General features: G+C 46.6%; 1 protein-coding gene across 1 annotated transcript in view; it reads right to left on the reverse strand.

Annotated features, from left to right (window-relative positions):
* The window catches only part of hydin (HYDIN axonemal central pair apparatus protein), a 946,920-nt gene that overhangs the window by 681,499 nt on the left and 238,316 nt on the right, over nt 1-27,105 (reverse strand). Inside the window, exon 7 of the mRNA XM_085992020.1 lies at nt 16,776-16,894. Coding sequence (XP_085848146.1) covers nt 16,776-16,894 — 119 coding nt within the window. The remainder of the gene's footprint in view (nt 1-16,775; nt 16,895-27,105) is intronic.

Consider the following 27,105-nt stretch of genomic DNA (forward strand, 5'->3'; position numbering starts at 1 on the left):
CAACCCGTCTGGGAATTTGTGCGACAGCACCGCTCCAATACCGTAGGGTGATGCATCACACGCCAAACGAATTGGTAGTGCTGGGTTGAAATGGGCCAACACCTCTTTTGATGTGATCAATTCTTTACACTTCTGGAAAGCTCGTCTACGTTCATCATCCCACTTCCATGGTACCCCTGTTTGCAGTAGGGTGTTCAGCGGGTGTAATACCGTAGACAAATTTGGTAAGAACTTGTGGTAGTAGTTTACCAGCCCGAGGAACGACCTCAGTTGTGACACATTTTCCGGTGCTGGAGCCTTGACTACTGCCTCAATCTTGTCAGGGGACTTATGTAACCCCTCTTCATCGATGACGTGGCCACAATACGAGATCTGTTTCTGGAAAAACTCGCACTTGTGGCGATTAGCTCGTAGCCCATACTCCTTTAATCTGGTGAGCACCTTCTCCAAGTTGGCGAGGTGATCACCGTCATTTTCGCCCGTGACCAAGATGTCGTCCAAATAACACTGGGTCCCTGGAATCCCTTGCAGGACCTGATCCATCGCCCTTTGCCAGATAGCCGGAGCCGAGGCTACTCCAAACACCAGCCGGTTGTATTGATAGAGACGTTTATGAGTGTTGATTGTAAGGTAATGTTTCGAAGCTTCTTCTACCTCCATTTGCAAGTACGCCTGGGCTAGATCAATTTTGGTGAAGCGTTTACCTCCAGATAGCGAGGCAAAAATATCCTCAATTTGTGGAAGCGGATATTGCACCGTGTGAAGGACTGGGTTCACTGTCACCTTAAAATCCCCACAGATGCGGACCTTCTCTGGTTCCCCAGGCGTATTACTCAACGACCTCTTCATTACAGGAACGATGGGTGTAGCCCACTCGCTCCAGTCCACTTTGGACAGTACTCCTGAACGTTCCAACCCTTCCAGCTCTGCTTCAACAGCTGGTCTGATCGCATAAGGCAGTGGTCTGGCCTTCAGAAACTTTGGGCTTGCATTTTCCTCTATTTTAATCATTGCTGTTATTCCTTTTAGTGTTCCTAGTCCCTCCTGGAACACTTCTTTTGCGTCAGTTAGCATTTTTGACAGTCGTCCAGGTGTGACGTCGTCATCCTTTTTGGCCTCAACCTTCAGTGCCTGTATGGAATGCCAATCTAATTGTATCTTCCGGATCCATTCACGTCCTAGCAGTGGTGCTCCTCCATTTGGCAATACATATATATCCATTTTAGGTATTTCCTGGCCTTTATATGTCACTTTCACCCTTATTTTTCCTTCGGGGTAGACTTTTTGCCCCGTATACGTCTTCAAGACAATCTCTGTAGCTTTCAAGGGTGTGAAAATAGCCGCTTGTAGTCTCTTTGATTTATGACTGTTAGAGCTGACCCTGTGTCCAATTCCATTTCCACTTGGACTCCGTCTATCTTGAGTGTAACCCAGATAGTCTGGTGATCCTCCATTTTGGTTACCTTATGTAGTTTCAGACAACCCAGCTCCTTGCTTCCGGAGTCTGTGTCACTTTTCTGTTCATCTGAACCGCTGTCCATCACCTGGTGTACCTTTTTGTACTTCTCCTGTGGAGATTTCTTACTGTTGGTTTTCTTCCCAGACCTGCAGACTCTTGCTATGTGTCCTGCTTTCCCACACTGTCTGCACACTTGGTCCTTGAACCAACAATCTTTCTGGTCATGTGTTGTTCTGCCGCAGCGATAGCACTTCCCTGTTTCATAGGACATTTCATTGGTGCCATATTCTTGCGGTCTCCGTTGTATCTCTGCAGCACCCCTTGCGGCTGCTTCGTGTGATACTGCCATACTGAAAGCTTTGTCCAGCGTAAGGTCCTATTCTGATAGAAGCCGTTTCTGGGTTCCTTCACTTTGTAGCCCACACACAAACTTGTCCCTTAACGTGTCTGCTAGTCCCGCTCCAAACTGGCAGTGTTTCGATAGCTTGCGCAGTTCCATTAGGTACTCAGCATTGCTTTCGTCTTTGTGTTGGTTCCTTATATGGAACTTAAATCGTTCTGCTATCAGCAGCGGTGTGGGGTTTAAGTGGTCCTGTAGGATTTCTACTATGCTTTCAAAATTCTTGTTTACCGGCTTCTCTGGGGTTATTAGATTTCGCAGTAACCCATAAGTTTTTGCACCCATGGAATTTAACAGAACCAGTGCTTTATTAGCATCTGGCACTTCATTCGCCCTGCAGTACACCTCAATACGTTCCACATATGTCGCCCAATCTTCGACTTCATTGTCGAATGTAGAGATACTGCCACTCTTCGGCATCCTTGGGTGTGCGTTAACTATCACAAATGGCGTCTCCCGCGCTTCCCCTTCTTTTCCGCTGGCACAAAATGGCGTCTCCCGCGCTTTCCTTCCTTCCCGCGCTCGCCCTTCTTCTCCGCTGCGGCTTCTAAAATTGGCGCCTCCCGCGCTCTTCCTTCTTCTCTGCGGCTCAATGGCGTCTCCCCTTTCTTCGCCCCGCGGACCCTGTTCAGCCCGTGAGCACTGGCTGTGCTCTGCGCGTTCTTCTTTTTATATTTTTCTCCGGTTTGTTTTATTTTTCTCGACGCCGCTCGGTGTTCAACCCCCGCCTGCGCCCTGCGCTCTTCACCCTCTGTCTTACCCCATCGACGCTGCTCGGCTTTCTCTCCGCCGTCGGTCGGCTCCAGCCGCCGCTGCTCGGGAAGGGTCTGCGCTGGACCTGTCGTCGGTCTCTTACTGCTTGTTGTGGCTGGGGAACCAAGCCCGGATCTCCACAGCCTCCCCTGCGAAGTTGGATCTCTGCCTGACTGCTGGGCGGTTGCTCGTGGTCGACGCCCGTGTTCCTGGCCTCGACTATTTTTTTTTATGTTGCAGGTAGATTCGAATCGACACTTGTCGCCACTGTTGGATCTGTGGTTCAGTGGATAAATAACCACACGGATGCTGTACATTAACAAATAACAGGTCTTTACTGGAGGAGGGTAGTTTCTAGACCAGGGGTACAGAGGCATGCGCAAAGCTTATATACCGGTGTGGTCACTGCCGGTACTACAGTTTACAGGAGCTGTAAAAGTAGTTCTGACTTAAAGGCACATGCACTACAGTCACAGTCTAAGGATAAGGAGTAAGCCATTTAGGACAGAGATGAGGAGGAATTTCTTCACCCAGAGAGTGGTGAACCTGTGGAATTCTCTACCACAGAAGGCAGTGGAGGTCAATTCATTAAATATATTCAAGAAGAAGTTAGATATATTTCTTATGGCTAAAGGGATCAAGGGATATGGGGAGAAGGCAGGGACAGGGTACTGAATTTGGATGATCAGCCATGATCTCATTAAATGGCGGAGCAGGCTCGAGGGGCCGAATGGCCTACTCCTGCTCCTATCATCTACGTTTCTATGTTTCTAAAACTCATGAGCAGCCACCCCCAAGAGCACTTTAACTTCTTGTTTCTGGCTCTGTCTCCCTTTCTCAGGCCAAGGGCACCAGAGGGATTGGAGTGCTTCATCATTCCCTGGAACAGATTTTAATTTAATTTTGTTAAGTTTCATTTAAATTTTTAACTTAATTTACAGTTTCTTAAATGGCCACTTGCTACCTCCTAATGTATGACGACATCAGTCGTCAATCATCATGAATTAACATAAAAGATACACTGCATCATGGATTTTCTGATCAGGTGGAAGTCAGGCATTATGTAATTAGCATGCATCCCTCTGAATTTGTGCCTAATTTTTTTTTATTTCTTTATTTAAATTTTGTTTTAACATTCTATAGACAGGCTCCCTGTGTGACTAACACGTGACTGGGTGAGCTCCCTGTTTGAACAATGCCTCTGACAGGACATGGTGTGGAGATGCCGGAGTTGGACTGGGGTGGACAAATGTAAGAAGTCACACAACACCAGGTTATAGTCCAACAGCTTTATTTGAAATCACAAGCTTTCGGAGCGCTGCTCCTTCTTCAGGTGAAGTGGAGAAATGCATAAAGACACAGCTTATATAGTCAGAGAATCATGTCAGATGTTTACAGGTAACCTTTCCAACTGCCATTTATCACACCTCGGCAGAGAGATAATCACAGCAGTCAAAGGTGTGAATGGTGTCCAAACAGGTCAGTCAGGGAAACATTACATCAAAGAACAATGAGGTGGGGTCACAGGGGGTCAAATATTACAGATGCTGGGGTCTGTATGAAAAACAAAAAAACAGACAAGAAACATTTTTTTTGGCTGGAAATCACAGCAGGTCCAGCCGCATCTGTGTAGAGAGAACAAGCCAATGTCGACTCGAGTCTGGATGACCCTGCATCAGGTGGGGTTACATGTAGCGTGACATGAACCCAAGATCTTGGTTGAGGCCGTCCTCATGGGTGCGGAACTTGGCTATCAGTTTCTGCTCGATGATTTTGCGTTGTCGTGTGTCTCGAAGGCCACCTTGGAGAATGCTTACCCGAAGATCGGAGGCTGAATGTCCTTGACTGCTGAAGTGTTCCCCGACTGGGAGGGAACAGTTCTGCCTGGTGATTGTTGCGCGGTGTCCGTTCATCCGTTGTCGCAGTGTCTGCATGGTCTCGCTGATGTACCATGCTCCGGGGCATCCTTTCCTGCAACGTATGAGGTAGACAACGTTGGCCGAGTCACATGAGTATGTACCATGTACCTGGTGGGTGGTGTCATCACGTGTGATGATGGTATCTGTGTTGATGATCTGGCATGTCTTGCAGAGGTTGCTGTGGCAGGGTTGTGTGGTGTCGTGGTTGCTGTTCTCCTGAAAGCTGGGTAATTTGCTGCGAACGATGGTCTGTTTGAGGTTAGGCGGCTGTTTGAAAGCGAGTAGTGGAGGCGTGGGGATGGCCTTAGCGAGGTGTTCGTCATCATCGATGACATGTTGAAGGCTGCGAAGAACATGGCGTAGTTTCTCCGCTCCGGGGAAGTACTGGACGATGAAGGGTGCTCTGTTGGTTGTGTCCCGTGTTTGTCTTCTGAGGAGGTCTATGCGATTTTTCGCTGTGGCCCGTCGGAACTGTCGATCGACAAGTCGAGCGTCATATCCCGTTCTTACAAGGACGTCTTTCAGTGTCTGTAGGTGTCCATCGCGTTCCTCCTCGTCTGAGCAGATCCTGTGTATTCGCAGGGCTTGTCCATAGGGGATGGCTTCTTTAACGTGGTTAGGGTGGAAGCTAGAGAAGTGAAGCATCATGAGGTTGTCCGTGGGCTTGCGGTAGAGTGAAGTGCTGAGGTGTCCGTCTTTGATGGAGATTCGTGTGTCCAGGAATGAGACTGATTCTGAGGAGTAGTCCATGGTGAGTTTGATGGTGGGATGGAACTTGTTGATGTTATCGTGTAGTCTTTTCAGTGATTCTTCGCCGTGGGTCCATAGGAAGAAAATGTCGTCGATGTATCTGGTGTATAGCGTTGGTTGGAGATCCTGTGCAGCGAAGAAGTCTTGCTCAAACTTGTGCATGAAGATGTTTGCGTATTGGGGTGCGAATTTGGTCCCCATGGCTGTTCCGTGTGTTTGGGTAAAGAACTGGTTGTCGAAGGTGAAGACATTGTGGTCAAGGATGAAGCGGATGAGTTGTAGGATGGCGTCTGGAGATTGGCTGTTGTTGGTGTTGAGTACTGAGGCTGTCGCAGCGATGCCGTCATCGTGGGGGATACTGGTGTAGAGTGCCGAGACGTCCATCGTGGCAAGGAGTGTTCCTGGTTCAACTGGTCCGTGGGTGCTGAGCTTCTGTAAGAAGTCTGTAGTGTCGCGACAGAAGCTGGGGGTTCCCTGTACGATGGGTTTCAGGATGCCCTCGACATATCCAGAGAGGTTCTCACACAGGGTTCCGTTGCCTGATGCGATAGGACGTCCAGGTGTGTTGGCTTTGTGTATCTTTGGGAGGCAGTAGAAGTCTCCCACGCGGGGAGTACATGGGATGAGAGCATGTAGGATGCTTTGAAGGTCTGGATCGAAGGTTTTGATCAGTCTGTTGAGTTGGCGGGTGTGTTCTTTGGTCGGATCTGCGGGTAACTGTCTGTAGTGTTCCTGGTTGTCCAGTTGTCGGTATACTTCTTTGCAATAGTCCGTTCTGTTCTGTATGACGATGGCACCTCCTTTGTCTACTGGTTTGATGACGATGTTGCGGTTGGTCTTGAGAGTGTGGATGGCGTTGCATTGTGCTCGGGTGACATTCTGGACTGTCTTGTGAGTGCGGCTGATGAATCTGGCATTGATGCATCTCCTGACAGCTTGAGCATACATGTCAAGCTTAGGGCAGCGACCCTCCGGAGGGGTCCAATTTGACTCTTTCTTCTTCGGTTGCTGCACTGCGGATCCCTCCGTCTGCTGTTCCGGATCATTGATTGTCTCATTGGGTTTGCTGCTGACATCTTGGGATTTGTGGAAGAATTCCTGGAGCCTCATTCTCCTGATGAATTCCTCTGTGTCTGCTGCGAGACCGATGGGGTCCATTTTGGTGGTGGGGCAGAAATTGAGCCCTCGGCTGAGAACTTCAATTTCGTCTGGTTGAAGGGTGTGGTCGGACAGGTTGACGATGGATTTCCCTGTGGTTTCAACCGTGGTACCGGGGGAGGCTTCGTTGCTGCTGCTGGTGATGCCAAGTTTCTCAAGCTTCCTGTTCTTGGTGTACACGTAGGTAGCGTAGTTCCATTGCCTTGTTTGTTTGGCGGTGTCTCGTAGCTGGTCTGCTGCGTCCTGAGCACAGGCTGAGAACATGGACTCCATCTCGGTTTCGAGGTTGCGGCGTCTGCTGTAGAGCTGGTGTACGAGATGGTTGAGGAGTGTACGACGGCAGAGTCTCTCAGCGTAGTCTGTGTTGTAGGTCGACTTGAGTGGGTTAGTGATCTGTAGTCCTTTCGGGATCTTGTCTGCTTTCTTGCATCTCTGTAGAAACTTGATGTCTGTGTCGATATGCGCGGTCTTCTTGGAGATCCTCTCCACTTTGAGCCGGCAGTTTGTGGTGTCGATAGTAGCCATGGTGTGGAGATGCCGGAGCTGGACTGGGGTGGACAAATGTAGGAAATTACACAACACCAGGTTATAGTCCAACAGCTTTATTTGAAATCACAAGCTTTCGGAGCGCTGCTCCTTCTTCAGGTGAAGTGGAGAAATGTTCTTTGATGTAATGTTTCCCTGACTGACCTGTTTGGACACCATTCACACCTTTGACTGCTGTGATTATCTCTCTGCCGAGGTGTGATAAATGGCAGTTGGAAAGGTTACCTGTAAACATCTGACATGATTCTCTGACTATATAAGCTGTGTCTTTATGCATTTCTCCACTTCACTTGAAGAAGGAGCAGCGCTCCGAAAGCTTGTGATTTCAAATAAAGCTGTTGGACTATAACCTGGTGTTGTGTAACTTCCTACATCTGACAGGACAAACTCCCTCTGTGAATAACACGTCTGATTGGGTGAGCTCTCGATTTGAATCATACCTCTGATTCGATGAGCACCGTGTGCGAACAAGTCTGATTGGGCGAGTTCCATGTTTGAACAGTGCCTCTGATTGGGTGAGTTAATTGTCTGAATAACACCTCTAATTGGACGAGCGTGAATAATGGTTCTGATTGGGCGATCTCCCTGTGTGAATGACGGCTCCAATTGGGCGAGCTCCCTGTGTGAATAACGGCTCCAATTGGGCGATGTCCCTGTGTGAATAACGGCTCCAATTGGGCGATCTCCCTGTGTGAATAACGGCTCCAATTGGCAATTGGGCGAGCGTCCTGTGTGACTGACGGCTCCAATTGGGCGAGCGTCCTGTGTGAATAACGGCTCCAATTGGGTGAGCTCCCTGTGTGAATGACGGCTCCAATTGGGCGATCTCCCTGTGTGAATGACGGCTCCAATTGGGCGAGCTCCCTGTGTGAATAACGGCTCCAATTGGGCGAGCTCCTTGTGTGAATGACGGCTCCAATTGAGCGATCTCCCTGTGTGAATAACGGCTCCAATTGGGCGATCTCCCTGTGTGAATAACGGCTCCAATTGGGTGATCTCCCTGTGTGAATAACGGCTCCAATTGGGTGATCTCCCTGTGTGAATAACAGCTCCAATTGGGTGAGCTCCCTGTGTGAATAACGGCTCCAATTGGGCGATCTCCCTTTGTGAATAACGGCTCCAATTGGGCGAGCTCCCTGTGTGAATAACGGCTCCAATTGGGCGATCTCCCTGTGTGAATAACGGCTCCAATTGGCAATTGGGCGAGCGTCCTGTGTGACTGACTGCTCCAATTGGGCGAGCGTCCTGTGTGAATAACGGCTCCAATTGGGCGATCTCCCTGTGTGAATGACGGCTCCAATTGGGCGAGCTCCCTGTGTGAATAACGGCTCCAATTGGGCGAGCTCCCTGTGTGAATGACGGCTCCAATTGAGCGATCTCCCTGTGTGAATGACGGCTCCAATTGGGCGAGCTCCCTGTGTGAATAACGGCTCCAATTGGGTGATCTCCCTGTGTGAATAACAGCTCCAATTGGGTGAGCTCCCTGTGTGAATAACGGCTCCAATTAGGGCAAGCTCCCCCTGTGAATAAAGTCTTTGATTGGACGCGCTCCCTGTGTGAATTTCACCTCTGATGGAAAGTAAATTGTTTGCTGTAGTAGACTTTATAGGCCTGTAAATTTTAAAATGGCAGTCCATTTTGTCACCATACTGAGAACGGGAGGATTAAGAGAATTCAACAATGTCTGTTTCTAGGCATGTAGGCTTCAGGATGCCCAGCTTTTCTAGCTGGCCAACAGAAATTTTATTGAGAGAAGTGGATTAGAGGAGATGAAGCCCCTTATGAACTAACTGACATTTAATTCTCAGGAGATGCTCAGTGTGAATGGAGAAGATCAACCTGAGTAAGATGATCACCTTTCAGCGGACCTGTGAGGAATCCTGGGAAAAATCAATTGACAGCCAAGATAGAATAACCCACCGTTACCTTTGATGCGCCATCAATTACTCAAAAGACTGAAGTTGAGCGAGTAACAATCAGGCTTTTATTAACTAAAGAATGAAGGTCTTGTCTCGAGTGGTCGACCCGTCCAGAATACTAAGGGACTGGGAGGTAGTCACTTATATACCTGGAATAGTGGGAGGAGTCAGCCGAGGCATGTCCAGACCTGTACCTAGTGGAATACACATACAGACACAGACAGGTATGACAGTGGTTTACCACAACCTTATATTAACGTGGTGTACCAAGAATGTGTGCTGTATCGAGTTACCTCACACTCAACTGTCTAACAAGACGTTGAATGCCTCCCATGAATACCTATTATGAAACAGGGTACACTTGACACCAGCAACCTTTCCCAAAAGTATTCACACATCCTTAAATTAATTTACCTCATCAAATCCTTAACTCTGATTAGCTGCATGATACATGTAATCACACTTGCCATGGGTTGTAGGTTGACACCATTACTCTGCAGGAACAGACAGCTCATAACAACAAGGGACAGCCCCATAACCTATGCCTTCTGGCTCCCTATGGAGAGGCGATCCTGGAGATTCTGAAGTAAGGAGATATTAAGGGAGCAGGTGATGATGAAGTAGGTGGCCTGCCCCAGGCTAGAGCTCATACTAACTCTCCTGCTCTTTGTTAAACCAAATGGAGTCCTCGGCTCTACTGCCCAAATGATTCACTACAAACTAAGAATATGATAGTTGAGTTATACAAATTTCTGGTATGGCTTGATCTGGAGTACCATGTCTGATTTTGGTCCTCCCACCTCAGGAAGGACATTGTGACTCTGGAACAGGATGATACCTAGCCTGAGGCCTTTGAGCTGTGAAAATAGTAAAATAAATCTGCAGCATAGTTCACAGCCTGGTAAACTGTTCATTCTTCCACCAGGAGATCACGAGGGGGCTTGGTGTCATATCTAAAACAAATAGATACAGTGTAACAAGGGTTTCTGTTTGAGCCCTGGGCAATGCTATATTACCAGATATTGTACGTATAAAATTACACTCCGGTTCATTGGGGGGGCGGGGGGGCAACGGCTCATTGCGAAAATGGTCTTTGCGAAAATGGTCTTCGGTACACAGCATGAGAGAAATAACTAGGTATAACCTAAAAATATAATAAGCACATAAGGGCATTGGGGTGGTGTTGGAGTTGGAGTTCGGGGGGGGGGCACTGTTCATGCAATGGGTAGATGGGGAGATGGTCTGCTCAATAAGAGCCTGGAGTGCAGCCGAGCAGATGACAATGGTCGATGCATGTACCTCACTGTATCTATGTTCAGCTGGTGATAACGGCTGCATTATGGGTGCGATGAGCCAGAGGTCCAGACAATAGCTTTGGTCTCCCAGAATACGTCTATGTCTTTTTTGTTTGAAAATGAAATAATGGCAGCATTGTGGATTGTCTAGAAATAAAGTCATCGTGACTGCTGCTTGGGAAGCGGCATTCACCTACATGAGGAGATGTTGATGGTCATTCATATTGAGAAGGTGGAATCTCTTGAGATTCACTTCAGGACTTGGGCATGTAACCTAAACTGATATTTCAGTGCAGTACTGAGGAAGTGCTGTATTGTCAGAGGTGCTGTCTTTTGAATGAGAGGTTAGACCAAGGCCCTTATGTTCAGGTGGACATAAGAGATCCCATAGTAGCATTTGAAGAGCAGGGGAGTTATCCCTGGTGTCCTGGCCAATATTTATCCTGCAATCAACATAACAAAAACAGGTGATCTGGTCATTATCACGTTACTGTTTGTGGGAGCTTGCTGTGCGCAAATTGGCTGCCGCGTTTCCTATATTGTAACAGTGACTACACTTCCAAAGTACTTAATTGGCTGTCAACCACTTTGAGACATCCAGTGGTCATGAAAGGCGCTAAATAAATGCAAGTCTTTCTTTCTTTCTTGAAAAGCAGGGAGTTCTCCTGGTATCTTGACCAACATTTTTTCCTCAACCAACACCACCAAAAACAGATTTTCCTTTTGTTCATTCACTGTTTGTGGGACCTTGCTGTGTGCCAAATGCCTGCCACTTGTACCTACATACAGGTAGACTATCCTTTACCCGAAAACCTCGGGACCAGCCGTGTTTTGGTTTTCGGAAAATTTCGGATTTCAGAAGGTATTTTATAAGACTGGGAAATTTGTCGGGGGTGGGGGTCGGCGGGGGGTCGGGGTCGGCGGGGGGTTGGCAGGGGTCGGGGTCGGCGGCGGTCAGCGGGGGGTCGGGGTGGGGGTCGGCAGGGGTCGGGGTCGGCGGGGGGTCGGCAGGGGTCGGGGGTGGGGGTCGGCGGGGGTCGGGGTCGTGCGCACGACTTACGCTGAACGAAACCTTTCGGTTTTCAGAGGATTTCGGTTTTCGGAAGTGCAGATAAAGGATACACTATCCCTTATCCGAAAGGGTGGGGGGTCGGCGGTGGGGGTCGGGGTCGTGCGCACGACTTACGCTGAACGAAAAAACCTTCGGTTTTTAGAGGGTTTCGGTTTTTGGAAGTTCGGATAAAGGGTAGTCTACCTGTATCAACAGCAACTGTGCTTCAAATTGTAATTCATTGGTTGTAAAGCGCTTTGGGACATCCTGAGGACGTGATGAGATCTTTCTTCTTTTCTTAGAAGGGGGCTCCTGCTTCTTTCCAATTGGAAAATCACAAGAGGCATCATGGGCAGAGATATGGTATGTATGACCTTTATCATATTGGTTGTGCCCAGATTACAACCATTGGGAGTCTATCCTTTGACATCTAAATTGTTCTCAGCATGATTAATGGATCTCCGCCCACAAAGTCTTCCTTTGTTATGAATGCTAATGATCAATCACTTCAAATAGCAGTTACAGATCAAATTTTTATTGTTTTAATATCTGATAGGGAAAAAGCATGAATAAAAATAAACCTCATGAAAGAAACATGCTGAATCAGCTTAGCTGCTACAAATTAATTTGCATACATTTTAGCATTGTCAAATCACAGGCAAAGTGTTAACACAATAAAAGATTGATCGATCACTGCTTTTCAATTAAGTGATTAATCAAGTACAATAGCACATAATGAGGTATGAGTTTTTAAAACAAGTTTAAAGTTTGCCATTTGAAAACAGCTGAAAAAGAGGTCAGTAGACAATTTTGGGAGTCAAATAAAGAAAATTGCTGACAATACAAAAGTAGGCAGTTTGGCAAACAGCAAGGAGGATTATAAAATACTTCAGGAGAACATTGACAAGTTCATGGAAAGGGCAGACAGATGTCAATGCAATTTAATGTGCGAGGTAATATAGTTTGAGAAGATAAACAAGGAATGGAAAAACGCTGAAGGGTGTGGATGTAGAGAGACCTGGGGATTCAGATAAATAATCCCTGCAAAGTACAAGAGCAATTAGATAAAGCCATAAAAAAACAGGCCAACAGAATTTTAGGCTGTGCAAACAAATTGACTAAAGTTGCTTATGTCCCATATGGCAGCCAGGAATAAGCCAGAAGTATAGCAAATAAAGGAGCCTGTATGCAGAGTGGGCAAACTTCTTTACACAGAGGGCTGTTGGGGCACAGCATGGTTGAGGCAGAGATAATTGCAGCTTTTAAGGAAGCATTTTATAAATATTTGAAGCAGAAGAAGATACATGACTGTGGGGAGAAAGCAAGGCAGTGAGATTTGTTTCAAACCAGCACAGATATTGTAGGCAAATAGCCGCCTTCTGCACTGTAAGCCTCTGTGGTTCTGTGACATACAGCAACAAGTCAAATAGAATGTTATTGCCATCTTGATTAAATTTAAAATATTCAAAATCACAAAAAATTGCACATTCCTGTTGTGTATGTGACCTGTTCCACCTTAAGAGAGCTTAAGCCTGTTCCACCTTAAGAGAGCTTAAGCCTGTTCCACCTTAAGAGATGTACTACTTTCTCAGGCTGCTTTGGACGTAATACCGGGGGTGAACACACCGGTATATAAGCACTGTGCAGTAATCTTGTATTCAGTATAGTCCCTACCTCCAACCAGTAAAGACCTGTTTTTATTGTTAAAAAAAAAAAGTAAAGAAAATAAAATCTGAGAAATTGCAAATCTACAATGCCTAAACACGGGAATATTAGCACCTTTGATAGTGACCTCGAAGATTGGGCCATATATGTTGAAAGAGTAAAAAATTATTGTAAGGCCAATAAAATTCGTGACCAAGATAAAGCCCTAACATTATTAAATTTAATGGGTGCGAAGACATACGGGCAATTGAAACACCTGTTATCATCAGATGAACCGGCGGATAAGACGTTCGATGGGATTGTTACTGTCCTGAAAGATCATCTAAACCCCACGCCGCTGATGCTAGCGGAACGATTTAAATTTTACGACAGAAGGCAGCTACAGCATGAAAGCAATGCTGAATATTTGCTGGAATTGCGTAAATTAGCGAAATATTGCCAGTTTGGAACGGGACTGACAGATGCACTACGAGACAAATTTGTGTGTGGTTTATTTAAACAGGATACACAAAAGTGACTGCTCGAGGAGAATGAGCTGACACTTGAGAAGGCGGTCACTATGGCAGCAGCACACGAAGCCGCAGCGAGAGGCACGGCAGTAATGCAGCTACGGTCACCGGAGCTCAGTGCACACAAATTGGGTGTGAGTTCTGGCAAATGTTATTGTTGTGGAAAGACAACGCATGATCAGAACCAGTGTTGGTTTAAAAACCAAGAATGTAGAACTTGTGGTAGGCTTGGACACATAGCTAGAGTATGCAGGTCAGCGAAGAAGACCAGCAACAAGAAGTCACCGCAAGGGAAATACGCAAAGGTACACAAGGTGGCCGAACAGGAGTCCGATTCAGACGCTAGCAGTAATGAACTGGCTGGCTTAAGCAGTATTGAACTGGCTAGCTTAAGGGTACTCAACGTTGGTAAGGGTGCAGACCTCCAGACAATTTGGGTTACTCTTCAGATAGAAGGAGTCCAAGTAAAAATGGAATTGGACACTGGATCGGCATTGTCGGTCATGAATAAGAAAGATTACAGAAGGTTATTCCAACATATTCCCCTACAGGATACGGAGATTATATTGACAACCTACACGGGGCAGAGAGTGTACCCCATCGGGACAATAAAGGTTGCAGTGGCCAACAAGGGCGAAGGAAGTCAAATAATGGACTTATATGTGCTACCGGAGGGAGGTCCACCACTACTAGGCCGGGAGTGGTTTAGAAACATAAATATGGACTGGCATTCGCTAAAAGCCATAAAGAGTGAGAACTCGGTGCAGATAATCAGCCCAGACTCTAGAACTGATGATGGTAAGACCAACCCATGTGCAAAAGACAAAGTTTCAGCACAGAATTCCACTGAGCAACAACAACATAGTTTAACAGAGAATTCTGAGTCTGTCAAGTCTACTGATATGCACATTTTTGAGGGACACTGGGCTCGAACTCAACTCCATTTCAAACTACAACAGCAATTAGAACAAATGATTTGCCGTTTTGAGCAAGAGATGAATGAAATAAAAAAGTTCTTTGTTACAGAGTGGGAGAATCTGGAAAGGCAACAGAAGCAACTGATGGAGAAAATGGAGCAGGAGCACACCAACCATCTGCGCGAGGAGGCCGAACGAATCAAAGCTGATTCAGGTTCTGAAGGTGCGTGCCATAATCTGGTGTCAGAAGAGTTAACGGTCAGCCAACTCCTTCATATGCTGAGGGACAAGACTCTGAAATGGGAAAAACTTGAACACGAGCTGCGATCTTCAAAGGAAAAGGGTTCGGAGCTCTCAAAAGTCATTGAGATGGCTGATGTGACGACACAGACTGAAACGACTGCAACAGAGCAGCCATTGGATGCCAAAAGTACGCTGACTCACGTCAATGTAGAACAACAGACCGCTGAAACAGCTGCTCCGGTAGAGGGATTGCATAGTCCGATCAATCAATCTCCAAAGGAAGTTGAAGTATTAAAATCACAAATGAGGTCACTAGTAAACGACTTGCTGAAAGCCCAGAAAAAGCTGGATGCAGAGGTACACATGAAGAAGTCTCTTCAGGAAAGATGTCTGGATTTGGAACAAGAGCTGGCTAACGTCCAGCTGGGTATGGAGGAAATAGACGACCCTCTCACTGGTCTAGCTCAGGACGACACCGAATATTACCATGACCTGGTGGACGACACCGAATATTACGATGTCCTGTCCTGCCCAGCTTGTAACTTCGACTCCCAAAGTGCAGAAATCATGGAGGAGCACCAAAAGTCTACTGAACATCGGGAGAAGCTGGCTCTACGACAGAAACAGGAGGAAGAGAAGGAGGAACTGCGCATGCAGCTGGCAGCTGTGGCAGCTGACAATGGAGCCCAGAGAGTCTCCAAGAAGCAGAAAAGGAAAAGTAAAAACAGAAGATGACCCATCTGAACCATTATCACCTCTACCAGATCACACACGTGGTCCCTCCGAACGGAGCCAAATCAGTTCGGAAGTTCAAGCTGTTAAATCCATGAAAGGACTATTGAATGAGTAACGTGAACCGACTACACCACAGAGATTGAATCTGTGAACTGTTTTCCGCAGAGACTGAATCTGTGATATGTTACGTTAAACATGAAGTTATATATGTATATATGTTATTACGTTATGTTAAATGGGGGGATGACTATAAAGCTAAGAAGGGAGGAGTGTTGTGTATGTAACCTGTTCCACCTTAAGAGAGCTTAAGCCTGTTCCACCTTAAGAGATGTACTACTTTCTCAGGCTGCTGTAGACGTAATACCGGGGGTGAACACACCGGTATATAAGCACTGTGCAGTAATCTTGTATTCAGTATAGTCCCTACCTCCAACCAGTAAAGACCTGTTTTTATTGTTACTCATTAGTCTGTGTCTTAATTAACTAAATAATTCACAGACTTAACAATTCCCTAAAGGAAGTCTTTCTCAGGTAGCAACAATATGAGTTAAACAGAAAATGCTGGAAATTCACAGCAGATCCAAGCAGCAATTGTAAAGAGAAAAGGCAGATTAACTTTTCTGTTAGATGCTGTATATTTCTAGCATTTTCAGTTTTTATTTCAGATTCGTGGCATTTACAATATTTTCTTTTTACTTCGAACAACATGAGGAATGGTAGTAGGATCAAGCACTCCCAGGCCAGGTATGGTTTGATGCAGAGTGAAACTCCCTCGACTGTGTCCCAGCAATATGACTCAGCCCCAAACTCAGAAGAGCACTTATTACTGAGCCAGTACAACACACTTCCAATTGCCACACCTGCAGCCCTGTGACCTTTCTGAGTGAGATTGCCATTTTAGTTCCAAATCAAAGGCAGTTTTGTGCTGTACCCGCTAGAGACTGCCCAAACTCATTTCACATAGGGCCATTAAGACCAGCTGGCAGGAGAGTCTAGACTGGATCTGAAACCAGGTCCTCGAGGTGAAAGTCCAGTCTCTGGCCCACCACGCCACCCTCACCTATTACGGATTTTTTTTAAATTTTACATCACCTATACTGAAGCAAGTTTTCAAGTAATTCATCACATAAATGTGCAAGCTATTTCAGACAACTGTAGACAGACAACAGATGGACAGGGTAATGAGCTTTTTCTAGATCTTTCAATCGCAGAAGCACAGGGTACACACAGAATTAAAAATGAAACTGCCAAGTTATATAGATAGATGGACAAATAAATGACGAAAATCTCAGCCTGGGACATCACACTCAGTGCCCTACTTAACTGGTCAATAATTGTTTGGTCCATGAATCCACATAACTGAGTTTTTCATTTAAATTGATTGTGTATCCTAACAGTTTCAGAAAAGCCTTCAAACGGATTTTGTAGATTAAAAGGATGTAATTATATAACCTACCTCATATGTGTGCTTTGAGCTAACAAAGATGTTTCCCATTTCAATCTGGTCAAAGTTCAGGAGCAGCTTGGGACCCAAACCTTCGCCCTTGATACGGAGAGGCAAGCGAGTTTCACGACCTAGAAAGCCAAAGCATCGATATGCATCAATATCTAACTCTGTCAGATCTTGTCGAACAAAACATTTATAAGCAGCACCTTCTACCTGTGGCAGCTTGTGTTTATTGATCATTTCTGTGAACTCAGTGAAAAGGACAGTAATAGGCAGCAGTGATGGAGGGCTGCTGCAGTACTCCAACCAGGCTGTAATGAATTAAAATCCCAGCAGCAACCAACATTCAACCTCACCAGTCTTAACAAATTTATCTCACCAATTGCTCGTTCTCCATTGGTCCAAGAAATACTGGCCCCTTCTTTACCAATCCATCTTGCCCTTCTGCTAAATACTTGCTTCTCTGATATAACGGGCATATACCTTCCGCAGGACTTGTGTTATAGGAGCTGGCACTGAGGTAGATGAGCTATGCAATTTCAGATGGAAGTGAATGAGTAAGTTTTATCCAACGTGCACTGTACCTCTCATCTGCAACTAAAACAGTGGGATTGGTGGAGGCTCTAGAATACACCCAACCTACCCTCTGAAGTAAGCTGTGCAAAGACAAGAGTGGGGAATGGGCTGAGGCAGAGTCAGGAACACTTGTTGTTTAAAAAAATGCATCATCCAACTGACTTCCAAGATACCTGATCCAAAATCTAATATCTTCCTTTCCCTCAAACCTTTGTAATAAAGTAGAAGTGACCTGATTGAGGTGTGTAAAATAATGGAAGGGAGTAATAGATATGAAACAAATCTTCCCTTTAGTCGGGGAATCTCGAACACGGCATTATCATCTTCAAAATCAAGCTAAAACAGTTAAAAGCAAATGCAGGAAAAACTTCTTCACACAAAAGGTTGTGAGAATATGGAACACACAGAACACACTGTCCCAGAAGGCCACAGATGCAAAGTCAATTGAGGTGTTTAAAAGGGAGATAGACAAAGGAAGGGCATTCAATCATATGGAGAAATGGCAGGGGATTGGAATTAGATAGACTTGTCAGAGCCATTAAAAGCGGCATAGCGGCTCAATGGGCCAAATGGACCACAGCTGTTCTGATGTTCCGAAGTCACCTTAATAATGTTGTCCTGATGCTGTCATCTCACAACAATGAATGGGAAATTGAACCCTTCATATTATAAAAGCCCCAGTCCTCAAGTCTTACTGAGCTACAGTTCCTTGGGTGACAAGTGCCCTGTGGTACTTCACCCAAGTTGCCATTGTTCATGTGTGAAACTACACAGTGAATGCTGGAAAACTGTTCAACCACAGTCAAGCCCAATCCCATCCTCACCTGACATCCACACATGCTCACCTTCCAGCCGGGGCAATTGGATAACAAAAGTAGGAACCCTGGAGAACCCCAATTGAGTTTCCCCTCCCTAGCCCTGGGGCGCTAGGGCCAACTTCCACCATGAGCCAAGATCAGCTAACGCAACACAAACATGGAATCAAACTTACAACCTCTGGTCTGTATAATCCAGATGCACACTACTTTACAACTCAGCCATTGACGAGCTGGAAATGTGGTTCTTAAGAGGTGTTGTGCTGTACAAAACTATGACAGAGTACTATGATTTCACTTGGTTTATATAAATATTGCCTTAAAATCAGTATTTTATCATAACTTGTACTTTTCCCTTCAATTGTGACTTTTCCATTGTGAACACATTGGCCTAGAAATTCAGTAGCGCTCCGTTTGAGGCGCCAGCCTCGCCAGGGTGCCAAATGTAGCGCCCCGGAAGTAGTCTCGGCCGCCCGCCGGAAATTCACTTTGCGCGCCCGAGGGAAGCACGGCGCTACTGGAGGCGCCCCGCATCCCACTTGGGGCGCTGCAGCTGAATATCGCTGTGCAACGTGCCGCAGCGCCACACGCTGCGGCACGGTGCGCTGCGGTACTGCAGGCCTTCCTCCCCTTCTTAAAGGGGAGGGGCCTTGTGCAGCGCGATCGAGGATCGCGAGTGCCGGCAAAAAAGCCCGGCACCAAGGAGAAGTGCCGGGCTCTTGGAACGCAGTCGGCACTCCGCGGGGGGGGGGGCTCAGGAGGCCAGCAAAAAAAATGGCTGCCCCGCACCTCTCCTTTAATTAGCACCTCTACCGCCACAGGTAGGCCCCCTGAACCGTGCGCAAATAGCGTCCGGCGTTAAAGCAGGGGGCGCAACTAAATATCGCGATCGGGGCGGCAGCGGGGCGCTGTGCACACCACTGACGTCATCAGTAGCGGCACTAACGGCTAGCGCCGCCATTAGCGTCGCACTAAATTTAGCGGGAGGCGTGGCCAGTGGCTTCCCACCCACTTAGCACCCTCAGGCGCTAACGGGTGGCGCAGCCCATTGAATTTCTAGGCCATTATATTCTTATATACCTCAACATGGTGGAAACAGTGTCTGGATATTTGGTTGGATGATGTGATCAATAATGAACTTCAGGTACAAAGGAGCAGGTGATAGTGCTTAAGCATCTGAAATGTTCCCTTTACTAAAACTAGGTGTGACAGTGATTTAAAAAAACATAGACAAAATATGCTTTGCAAGTCTGCAGAGATAGTCAATGCAATTAAAACAGCCCAGCCCAAATGTAGAAGCCAGGCATTAAGCCAAGACATCAGATAGCAGAGGCATTACTACACATATTTAATATTTTGTTAGAAAAAGGTGTAGTGCCAGAGAACTGGCAGATAGCTAACGTAATACCTATATTTAATTTAAGAAGGGGGATAAAACATTTCCAGGGAATTATAGACCAGTCAGCTTAACATTGGTGGTAGGAAAAATAATGGAATCCCTGCTAAAGGAGAAAATAGAAGAACATCTAGAAACCAAAAATATAATAATGAATAGTCAGCATGGATTTCAAAAGGGAAAGTCTTGCTTGACCAACCTCATTGAATTTTTTGAAGGAGTAACAGAGAGAGTAGACAATGGTAATGCAGTAGATGTCATTTATCTGGATTTTCAAAAAGCCTTCGATAGGTACCCCATAATAGACTGATGAACAAGGTCAGAGAATGCGGAGTCAGGGGACAAGTAGCAGAATGGATTGCTAGCTGGCTTCAGGGCAGAAAGCAGAGAGTAGCAGTAAAGGGTAGCTATTCACAGTGGCAGAAGATGGGTAGTGGTGTTCTACAAGGATCAGTGCTGGGACCACTGCTGTTCACAATTTACATTAACGACTTAGACTTTGGAATCAAAAACACAATTTCTAAATTTGCAGATTACACCAAATTGGGGGGAATTGCAACAAATTACAGGAGGACATTAATAAACTTGCAGAATGGGCATATAATTGGCAAATGAAGTTCAACACAGATAAATGTGAGGTACAGGAAACTTTGTGCTATCCGGCACCCACGGGACCAAGCTGCTGCCATTGCCTCAAAACTGCCGTACTCTCCAGAGTTAATGTTGAGAGATACGGAGATTCTTATCTCCGTATTTGACAACAAACACTGTTGCTTAGCAACAGCTTCTAAACACTCGGGTGTGGCCCTAAAGCTCTGTAGCTGAAGCTGTTGCTATAGCTACAGACCTTGCACAGCTTGACTGTTCAAACAAGGCAAAAAAAAACAAACAAAAAGAATAAAAAACGGCTGCTGATTTTTGCCGGTGGCTCCAGATTGCCGGATAGCTCACCTTCGGATAGCACAAAGTTTCCTGTATTACATTTTGGTAGGAAGAATAGGGAGGTCACTCATCACTTGGAGGGTGCAAGTCTAGGTGGGGTAGAGGAACAAAGGGATCTCAGATTACAAATACACAAATCACTAAAAGTAGCAACACAGGTTAGCGATGCCATAAAAAAAGCAAACCAAGCACTAGGGTTTATTTCTAGAGGTACAGAGTTGAAAAGTAGTGAAGTTATGCTAAACCTGTATTGAACCTTGGTTAGACCACATGTAGAGTACTGCATACAGTTCTGGTCGCCATATTATAAAAAGGATATAGAGGCACTGGAGAGGGTGCAGTGAAGATTTACAAGGATGATACTAGAAATGCCAGGGTATACATATCAGGAAAGGATGAACAGGCTGGGTCTCTTTTCTCTTGAAAAAAGGCTGAGGGGTGACCTAATAGAGGTCTTTAAAGTTATGAAAAATTTTGATAGAGTGGATACAGAGAGAATGTTTCCACTTGTGGGGAAGAGCATAACTAGAGGACATCAATATAAGATAGTCACCAAGAAATCCAATAGGGAATTCAGAAGAAACTTCTTTACCCAAAGAGTGGTGAGAATGTGGAACTCGCTACCTCAGGGAGTGGTTGAAGTGAATAGTATAGATGCATTTAAGGGGACGAGACAAGCATATGAGGGAAAAGGGAATAGAGGGTTATGCTGACAGATTTAGATGCGGAAAGATGGGAGGAGGCTCGTGTGGAGCATAAATGCCGGCACGGATGGTTGGGTCAAATGGCCTGTTTCTGTGCAGTATCTATCTATATATATATATATATATAAAACGGTCCGTCTGTCTTTCCGTCTTTCTGTCCGGCTATACAATCAAAAGTTATAGAGCGTACCTACACATATGTTATATCAAAAGAAAGCTGATCATTAGGGGACTCTAATAGGCATATTTACTTTTTGGTCAGACAAAAATTGTTCCAACAGTATACAAAAAAGTTTCAAAAAACGGCAACATTCCGCTCATTAGCGTTGAGTGACGTGATGGTTGACCAATCGTACAGGGGATTAACCTGATGGTTGACCAATCGGTGCATCACGGGGGGCGTTTCATTGCGTGTGTGGGCGGGCCTAATCCTTCTGAGCTGAGGTGAGTGGCCGCCATCTTGATTCCTAACTCTTCATTTATTTTTCCCACTTTCTGCGTGTTTATTTTCAAATCTAGATTCCCAGCAAAAAAAAAGTTGCTTTTAAAACACAATAAAATTGTTTTTAAAAAAGTTAATTAATTTGTAAATCTTTTCTCTAACCTCATTAATTTTCCTACCTTTCACCCTTTTCCAGGGTTACCCCAGCTGCAGGCCTCGAAGCCTCGGCCTCTCCTCCCCAGCCATGCCCGAGCTAGGCACCTCCCGTCCTGCTCAACAAGCGGCCCGCGATCGCCGCCATCTTTGTAAAGGCTGGCGGGGCGGGCCTGAGCCGAGCGTAGCCACCGCTGCCATCTTTGTAAAGGCTGGCGGGGCGGTACAGAGCTCCGCGGAGCCATCACCGGCACTGGGCTCGGGTGCTTTGTGGCCTGTGGCCGAACGGCAGCTGCGGAGCTCGGGCTGCCCGGGGCGCTGGGCTCAGCTGGGCCATGTCAGTGCTGGTGTTCGCCTCGGCCAACGGCATCAGGGTGACGGCCGAGGCCGCCAAAAGCGTCCAAGGGAACGCGTTCATCCAGGTGCCGAGGCCCGGGCCCTGGGGCGGAAAGAGTGATTGGAGCGGGGGATGAGGGCTCGGGGGGAGGAGGGGGAGGGAGGAGGGAGAGGGAAGAGAGAGGAGGGGGGGAGTGGAGGGGGAGGGGGGAGGAGGGAGAGGGAGGGGGGAGGGGGGGAGAGGGAGGAGAGGGGGGAGGGGAGGGGGTGGGGAGAGGGAGGAGGGGGGAGAGGGAGGAGGGGGGAAGAGGGAGGAGGGGGAGGGAGGGGGGAGGAGGGGGGAAGAGGGAGGGGGAAGAGGGAGGGTGGAGGAGAGGGAGGGGGAAAGAGGGAGGAGGGGAGGGAGGAAGGGTTTCATAAATTAGGGGCATTTCCTAATTAAGAAAAAGTCACAGAAATGGATACAGATTTATTGGCATCATTCGAACAACCAGCAAAGATTCAGCATCAAACTATGTCTGAGTTTCTGCTTCACACAGGCGGTCAGAAGCTGCAACGTAAGACTTCAAGCATTACTAACTACACCCTGGATCCCAAATATTAACCAGAATTATATTGAATGTTAGAAGTATTTTAAAGTACATAAAATTGAAATGTGGAACAAGTAACAGTATTTTGAAATTATTAAATCGCAGATTGAAAGCCTTAAGAAAGTGGCTCCTGATTCCTCCAGTCAGAGGGTGGCTGGCTTCATTGTCCTATAACACAGTCACCATCGCAATATAACCCACGGTCACCGCGGCTGGGCTCTAAGTCCAAGCCCTTCCCCGCGGTCTCAACCTTCCCGCCGATCTCACAAAATGGCGGCCGCCCTTCTTCACCCGCCGGGCTCTGAGTCCAGCCCCTTCCCTCACTCTCACCTTCCCTCTCTCTCTGTGTCTCTCTCTCCTTCCCTCTCTCTCTCTCTCTCTCCTTCCCCCCCTCTCTCTCCTCTCCTTCCCCCCCAGTCTCTCTCTCTCTCGTCTCCCCCCAGTCTCTCTCTCTCTCTCTTCTCCCCCCAGTCTCTCTCTTCCCCCCAGTCTCTCTCTTCTCCCCCCAGTTTCTCTCTCTCTCTCTTCCAACAACAACATGCCCTCAAAAAACCCTCGGCACCGCCGGGCACTCCAGCTAGTATCCTATGTAAACTCAAGACATTATATGAGTCAGACCAAAAGGTCAGCCATCTCCTACAGACATGAAGGGCTACACAAAGGCTGGCACTCTGCATCTGGTTGAGCATGAAATCTGATTCCGAGAAGTGCCTTGGCTGACTGTAACAAAGTGTTAGAACACTCACGTAATGGCTAACCCCTTCGACGATGCAATGTGCCCAACTGAAAACTAATAAATGTGAAAATATTTTTGAGGTTTTCTTATATTATATATATAGAATTACATAGAATTTACAGCACAGAAACAGGTCATTCGGCCAAACTGGTCTATGCTGGTGTTTATGTTCCACACGAGCCTCCTCACACCCTTCTTCATTTAACTATATCAGCATATCTTTCTATTCCTGATGTATCCTGGCCAATATTTATCCCTCAACCAACACAGATTATCTGGTCATTGTTCTCACTGTGGGACCTTCCTGGCTACAACATTTGGCTACATTACAGTATTGATTACACTTCAGAAGTACTTCATTGGCCGTGAAGTGTTTTGGGATGACCTGAGGATATTAAAGGTGCTTTATAAATGCAAGTTCTTTATTTCAATCAATCAAATTGACAGCTGGGGAAAACTAACTCATTGATTTGTGGTGGTTGCTGGTTGTTTATTGAAATCCACCATAATTGACATTGCAAATATTTTATTAACTTTAAAAAAAAGAATATTCCCTGCTTTTAAAACCTATGGGCATGATCTTGCCAGTCCTGGGGAGGCGGGACTGCCGGGAAAATGGCAGAATTTGGGGGCGGGTACCCAACCCGCCTCCGTGCCATCTTGCCAGGAGGCTGTTAACCATCCCGTGCCGGGTCCCGTCTCCTTGGAGGCGGGAAGGGGATTACAGCCACTTAACTGCCTGTTAACTGGTAGTTAACAGGCAGATAAGAGGTTTATCCCCATTTTACCCACAAAAGTGCGGGCTTCCCGAAGGCTCCGAACCCCGCCAGGGTCACCGAGGTGAGTCGTGGGTCTGCAGGGGTCTAAAAATGCACTGTGGAGGTGTGTGATGGGTGCAAGTGTGGAGAGGTAAGTATGTGAGGTGAGTGAAAAGTGATAGAAAATGTTTACTTACCATTGTTTCTTCCTGATGGCTTCAATCGTTGGGTATGCGGAGAGTCTCGCACCTCTGCAGCAGAAATGACAGATGGCCATTGCATTCTCCAATGCAACAACCATCTCATTTCTGCAAAAGAAAGAGGTTTGATGAGGTCTTGAATTCAAGAACTCATCAAACTACAGAGAATGTCAGTGTTTTGACAGCTTCACAGAGCTGTCAAACGATGACAATTCATCTGTCAAAAATTTTTGACAGATGAAACGTCATACGCTGACGTTCTCTGTAACCGGCTTTCCCTTAATTGGCCTGCTAAACCCACTGGGCAGGCTTAACAAGGTCAATCAAGGGAAAATAGCGTGGGTTGGCCACAAATCGATGGAGGCGGGATATCGACCCGCCAAGCAGCAGTCCCGCCTCCAACGCGCCCCCATTGGCAAAATCACCCCCATAAATTTCCTCAAGGCTTTTTCTATAGGCTTTCCCCATTGGCTAATCAAGGTTAACTATATATATCAGAAAGGTCCCTAGTTCACCCTGTCCATGCTGGCTTAGCTGACCTCCGCTTTAAGAGCCTCACTGGGGCCGATTTTCATCTGATGCCACCCCATTTTCCAGCGTGAATGGGATGGTAAGTGGGATGAAAATTGAAAAGAAATTGCAGACTTACCACCGGAGGTCCACCCGTTCCATATTTCTGGCGGACCTCAATTTGAGCGGCCAGCACTCACACTGGAAATAAACAGGGGTCTAACAATTGATGCTACGATGACATCGTTAGAACCCAAACAACAAACGTTGTGGAAATCAGCTCTGCAGCCGCTACTTCTCAACCCATCCACAAATCATGGGTGGTACAGGGCGGGAACCAGCCATTTCCAGCTCTAAAGGTGTCCTCACCTGCTCTCACTGAAATTGGTGCAAACATTTGGCAGACATTTTGGCTAAGAATCATTTTTTTATTGCTTGTATGAAACAAAGAACTTATATAGGACCTTTCACGATCTCAAAACGTCCCAAAGCGTTTAACAGCCAATGAAGTACTTTTTCAAGTGTAGTCACTGTTGTAATGTAGGGAAACAAACCAACTGATTAACTAACTCTGGAATGGGATTTGAACCCTCAAACATCTGACTCAGAGGGGAGAGTCCTACCACTGAGCCAAGATGGCTGCACAACCTTCACCAAGGTTAATGGATACTGGCAGTGATCTTTTCTGAAAATGGCCATTCTTTTGGCTATTCCATTGTGGTTGAGGAAGAGGAGCAGCAACAACAGGTAGAAGGACCACACGAAGCTGCAGATGCAGGAAGACCACAGAGGAGGAGGCTAACTCGCAGAAATCCTTATCTTCCCTACAAGGTGTATAGGTTCAGTTAAATAACTGCACTTCCCAAAGGAGCATTGCATAAGAAGGCTGTGCTTCTCCAAGGTGGCTGCATTGCCTTCTGCAACAAGACATGTAACCCTGTGCCACAACTGGCACTGCATTGCCTGATGCAATCAAAGTTACTACAGCCGTCAACTTATTTGCCTCTGGCTCCTTCCAGGTTGCAACAGGGGATATCAGTAACAGTCAGTCTGCAGCTCATGTTGGCATTAAGCGGGTGACTGATGCCATTTGTCACGTTACATATAAACAACAGGAAAGGGCTCTTTGGTTCACGCATATTGCAGACTCCTCCCAAGTTCAGGGCCTCCTTGAGTGTACACCCATTGTCATAGTGACTCCTGCAGATGAGCCCACTGCCTTCGTGAATCTTGAAGGCCTCCCCTCCATTAGTAAGCAACTGGTCCGTCATCACCAGCAGTATATCTGCAGGTCTGTGCCACTTTCCTGGCAGCTGACATGATGCTTTTATCTTGCGCCAATTCCCATCCCCCTACGCTTTGATCCTGCATAGCTAGTGAGAGGCAGCCTGCTTGGGGACAAGGGCTATCTATCCCCTGCTCACTTGGCTCATGACTTCTGTCAGGAACCCACACTCAGCGGCTGAACTGCGCTACAACCACATCCATGGGTTGGCTAGAGCCCTGATCGAGTAGACCATTGGAGTGCTCAAGCAGCGAATCGATTGCCTGGACATGTCTGGTGGCTTCCTCCAATTCAGCTCAGAGTGATTGTCCTCTATTATGGTGGTTTGCTACATGCTGCGTTACCTTGCTCTGCACAGGGACAACACATGGAGCCACCACTGGATGAGAATCTTCAATGAGATGAGGGAGATGACACTGATGATGTCAAGAATGGCGAAGATGCGGGAGGGCACCAACACCACCCAGCAACCGGAGATCTTTGGCAGCAGCTCAATGAACAACACTTCAGATGAACAATCCCTGCCCATTCCCAATTAACAGTCATGTCCAACATCTCTCCCAATCCCAGTCCTTCCACTTTCTATTAAACTACTTTCACCCAAAGACCAACAATTATATGCATGTCATTTGATATTGCAGGGTCAACAGCTACTGCAGGAACATTCTACACACAAAGATTTCAAAATGCGTTACAATTTTACTGGCTTACGTAAATGCCTATAAACTTATGATCACAGTGCCTTTCGCTAGTGATCTCTTAGCTGCTGTATTACTTCTAAGAGATGCTCGCCCAGTGGCTTCAGCATGGGAGGTAAAAGGCTGTTGCAGCTCAGATGAGGGCTCCGGAGATGCTCATGGTTGCAGCATCTCAGTGACTGTTGGGTCAGTCTGGCC

The sequence above is a fragment of the Somniosus microcephalus genome, chromosome 6 (genome assembly GCF_052327205.1).
Source record: "Somniosus microcephalus isolate GS21.2 chromosome 6, FLI_Smic_1.0, whole genome shotgun sequence".
NCBI lineage: Eukaryota > Metazoa > Chordata > Chondrichthyes > Squaliformes > Somniosidae > Somniosus > Somniosus microcephalus.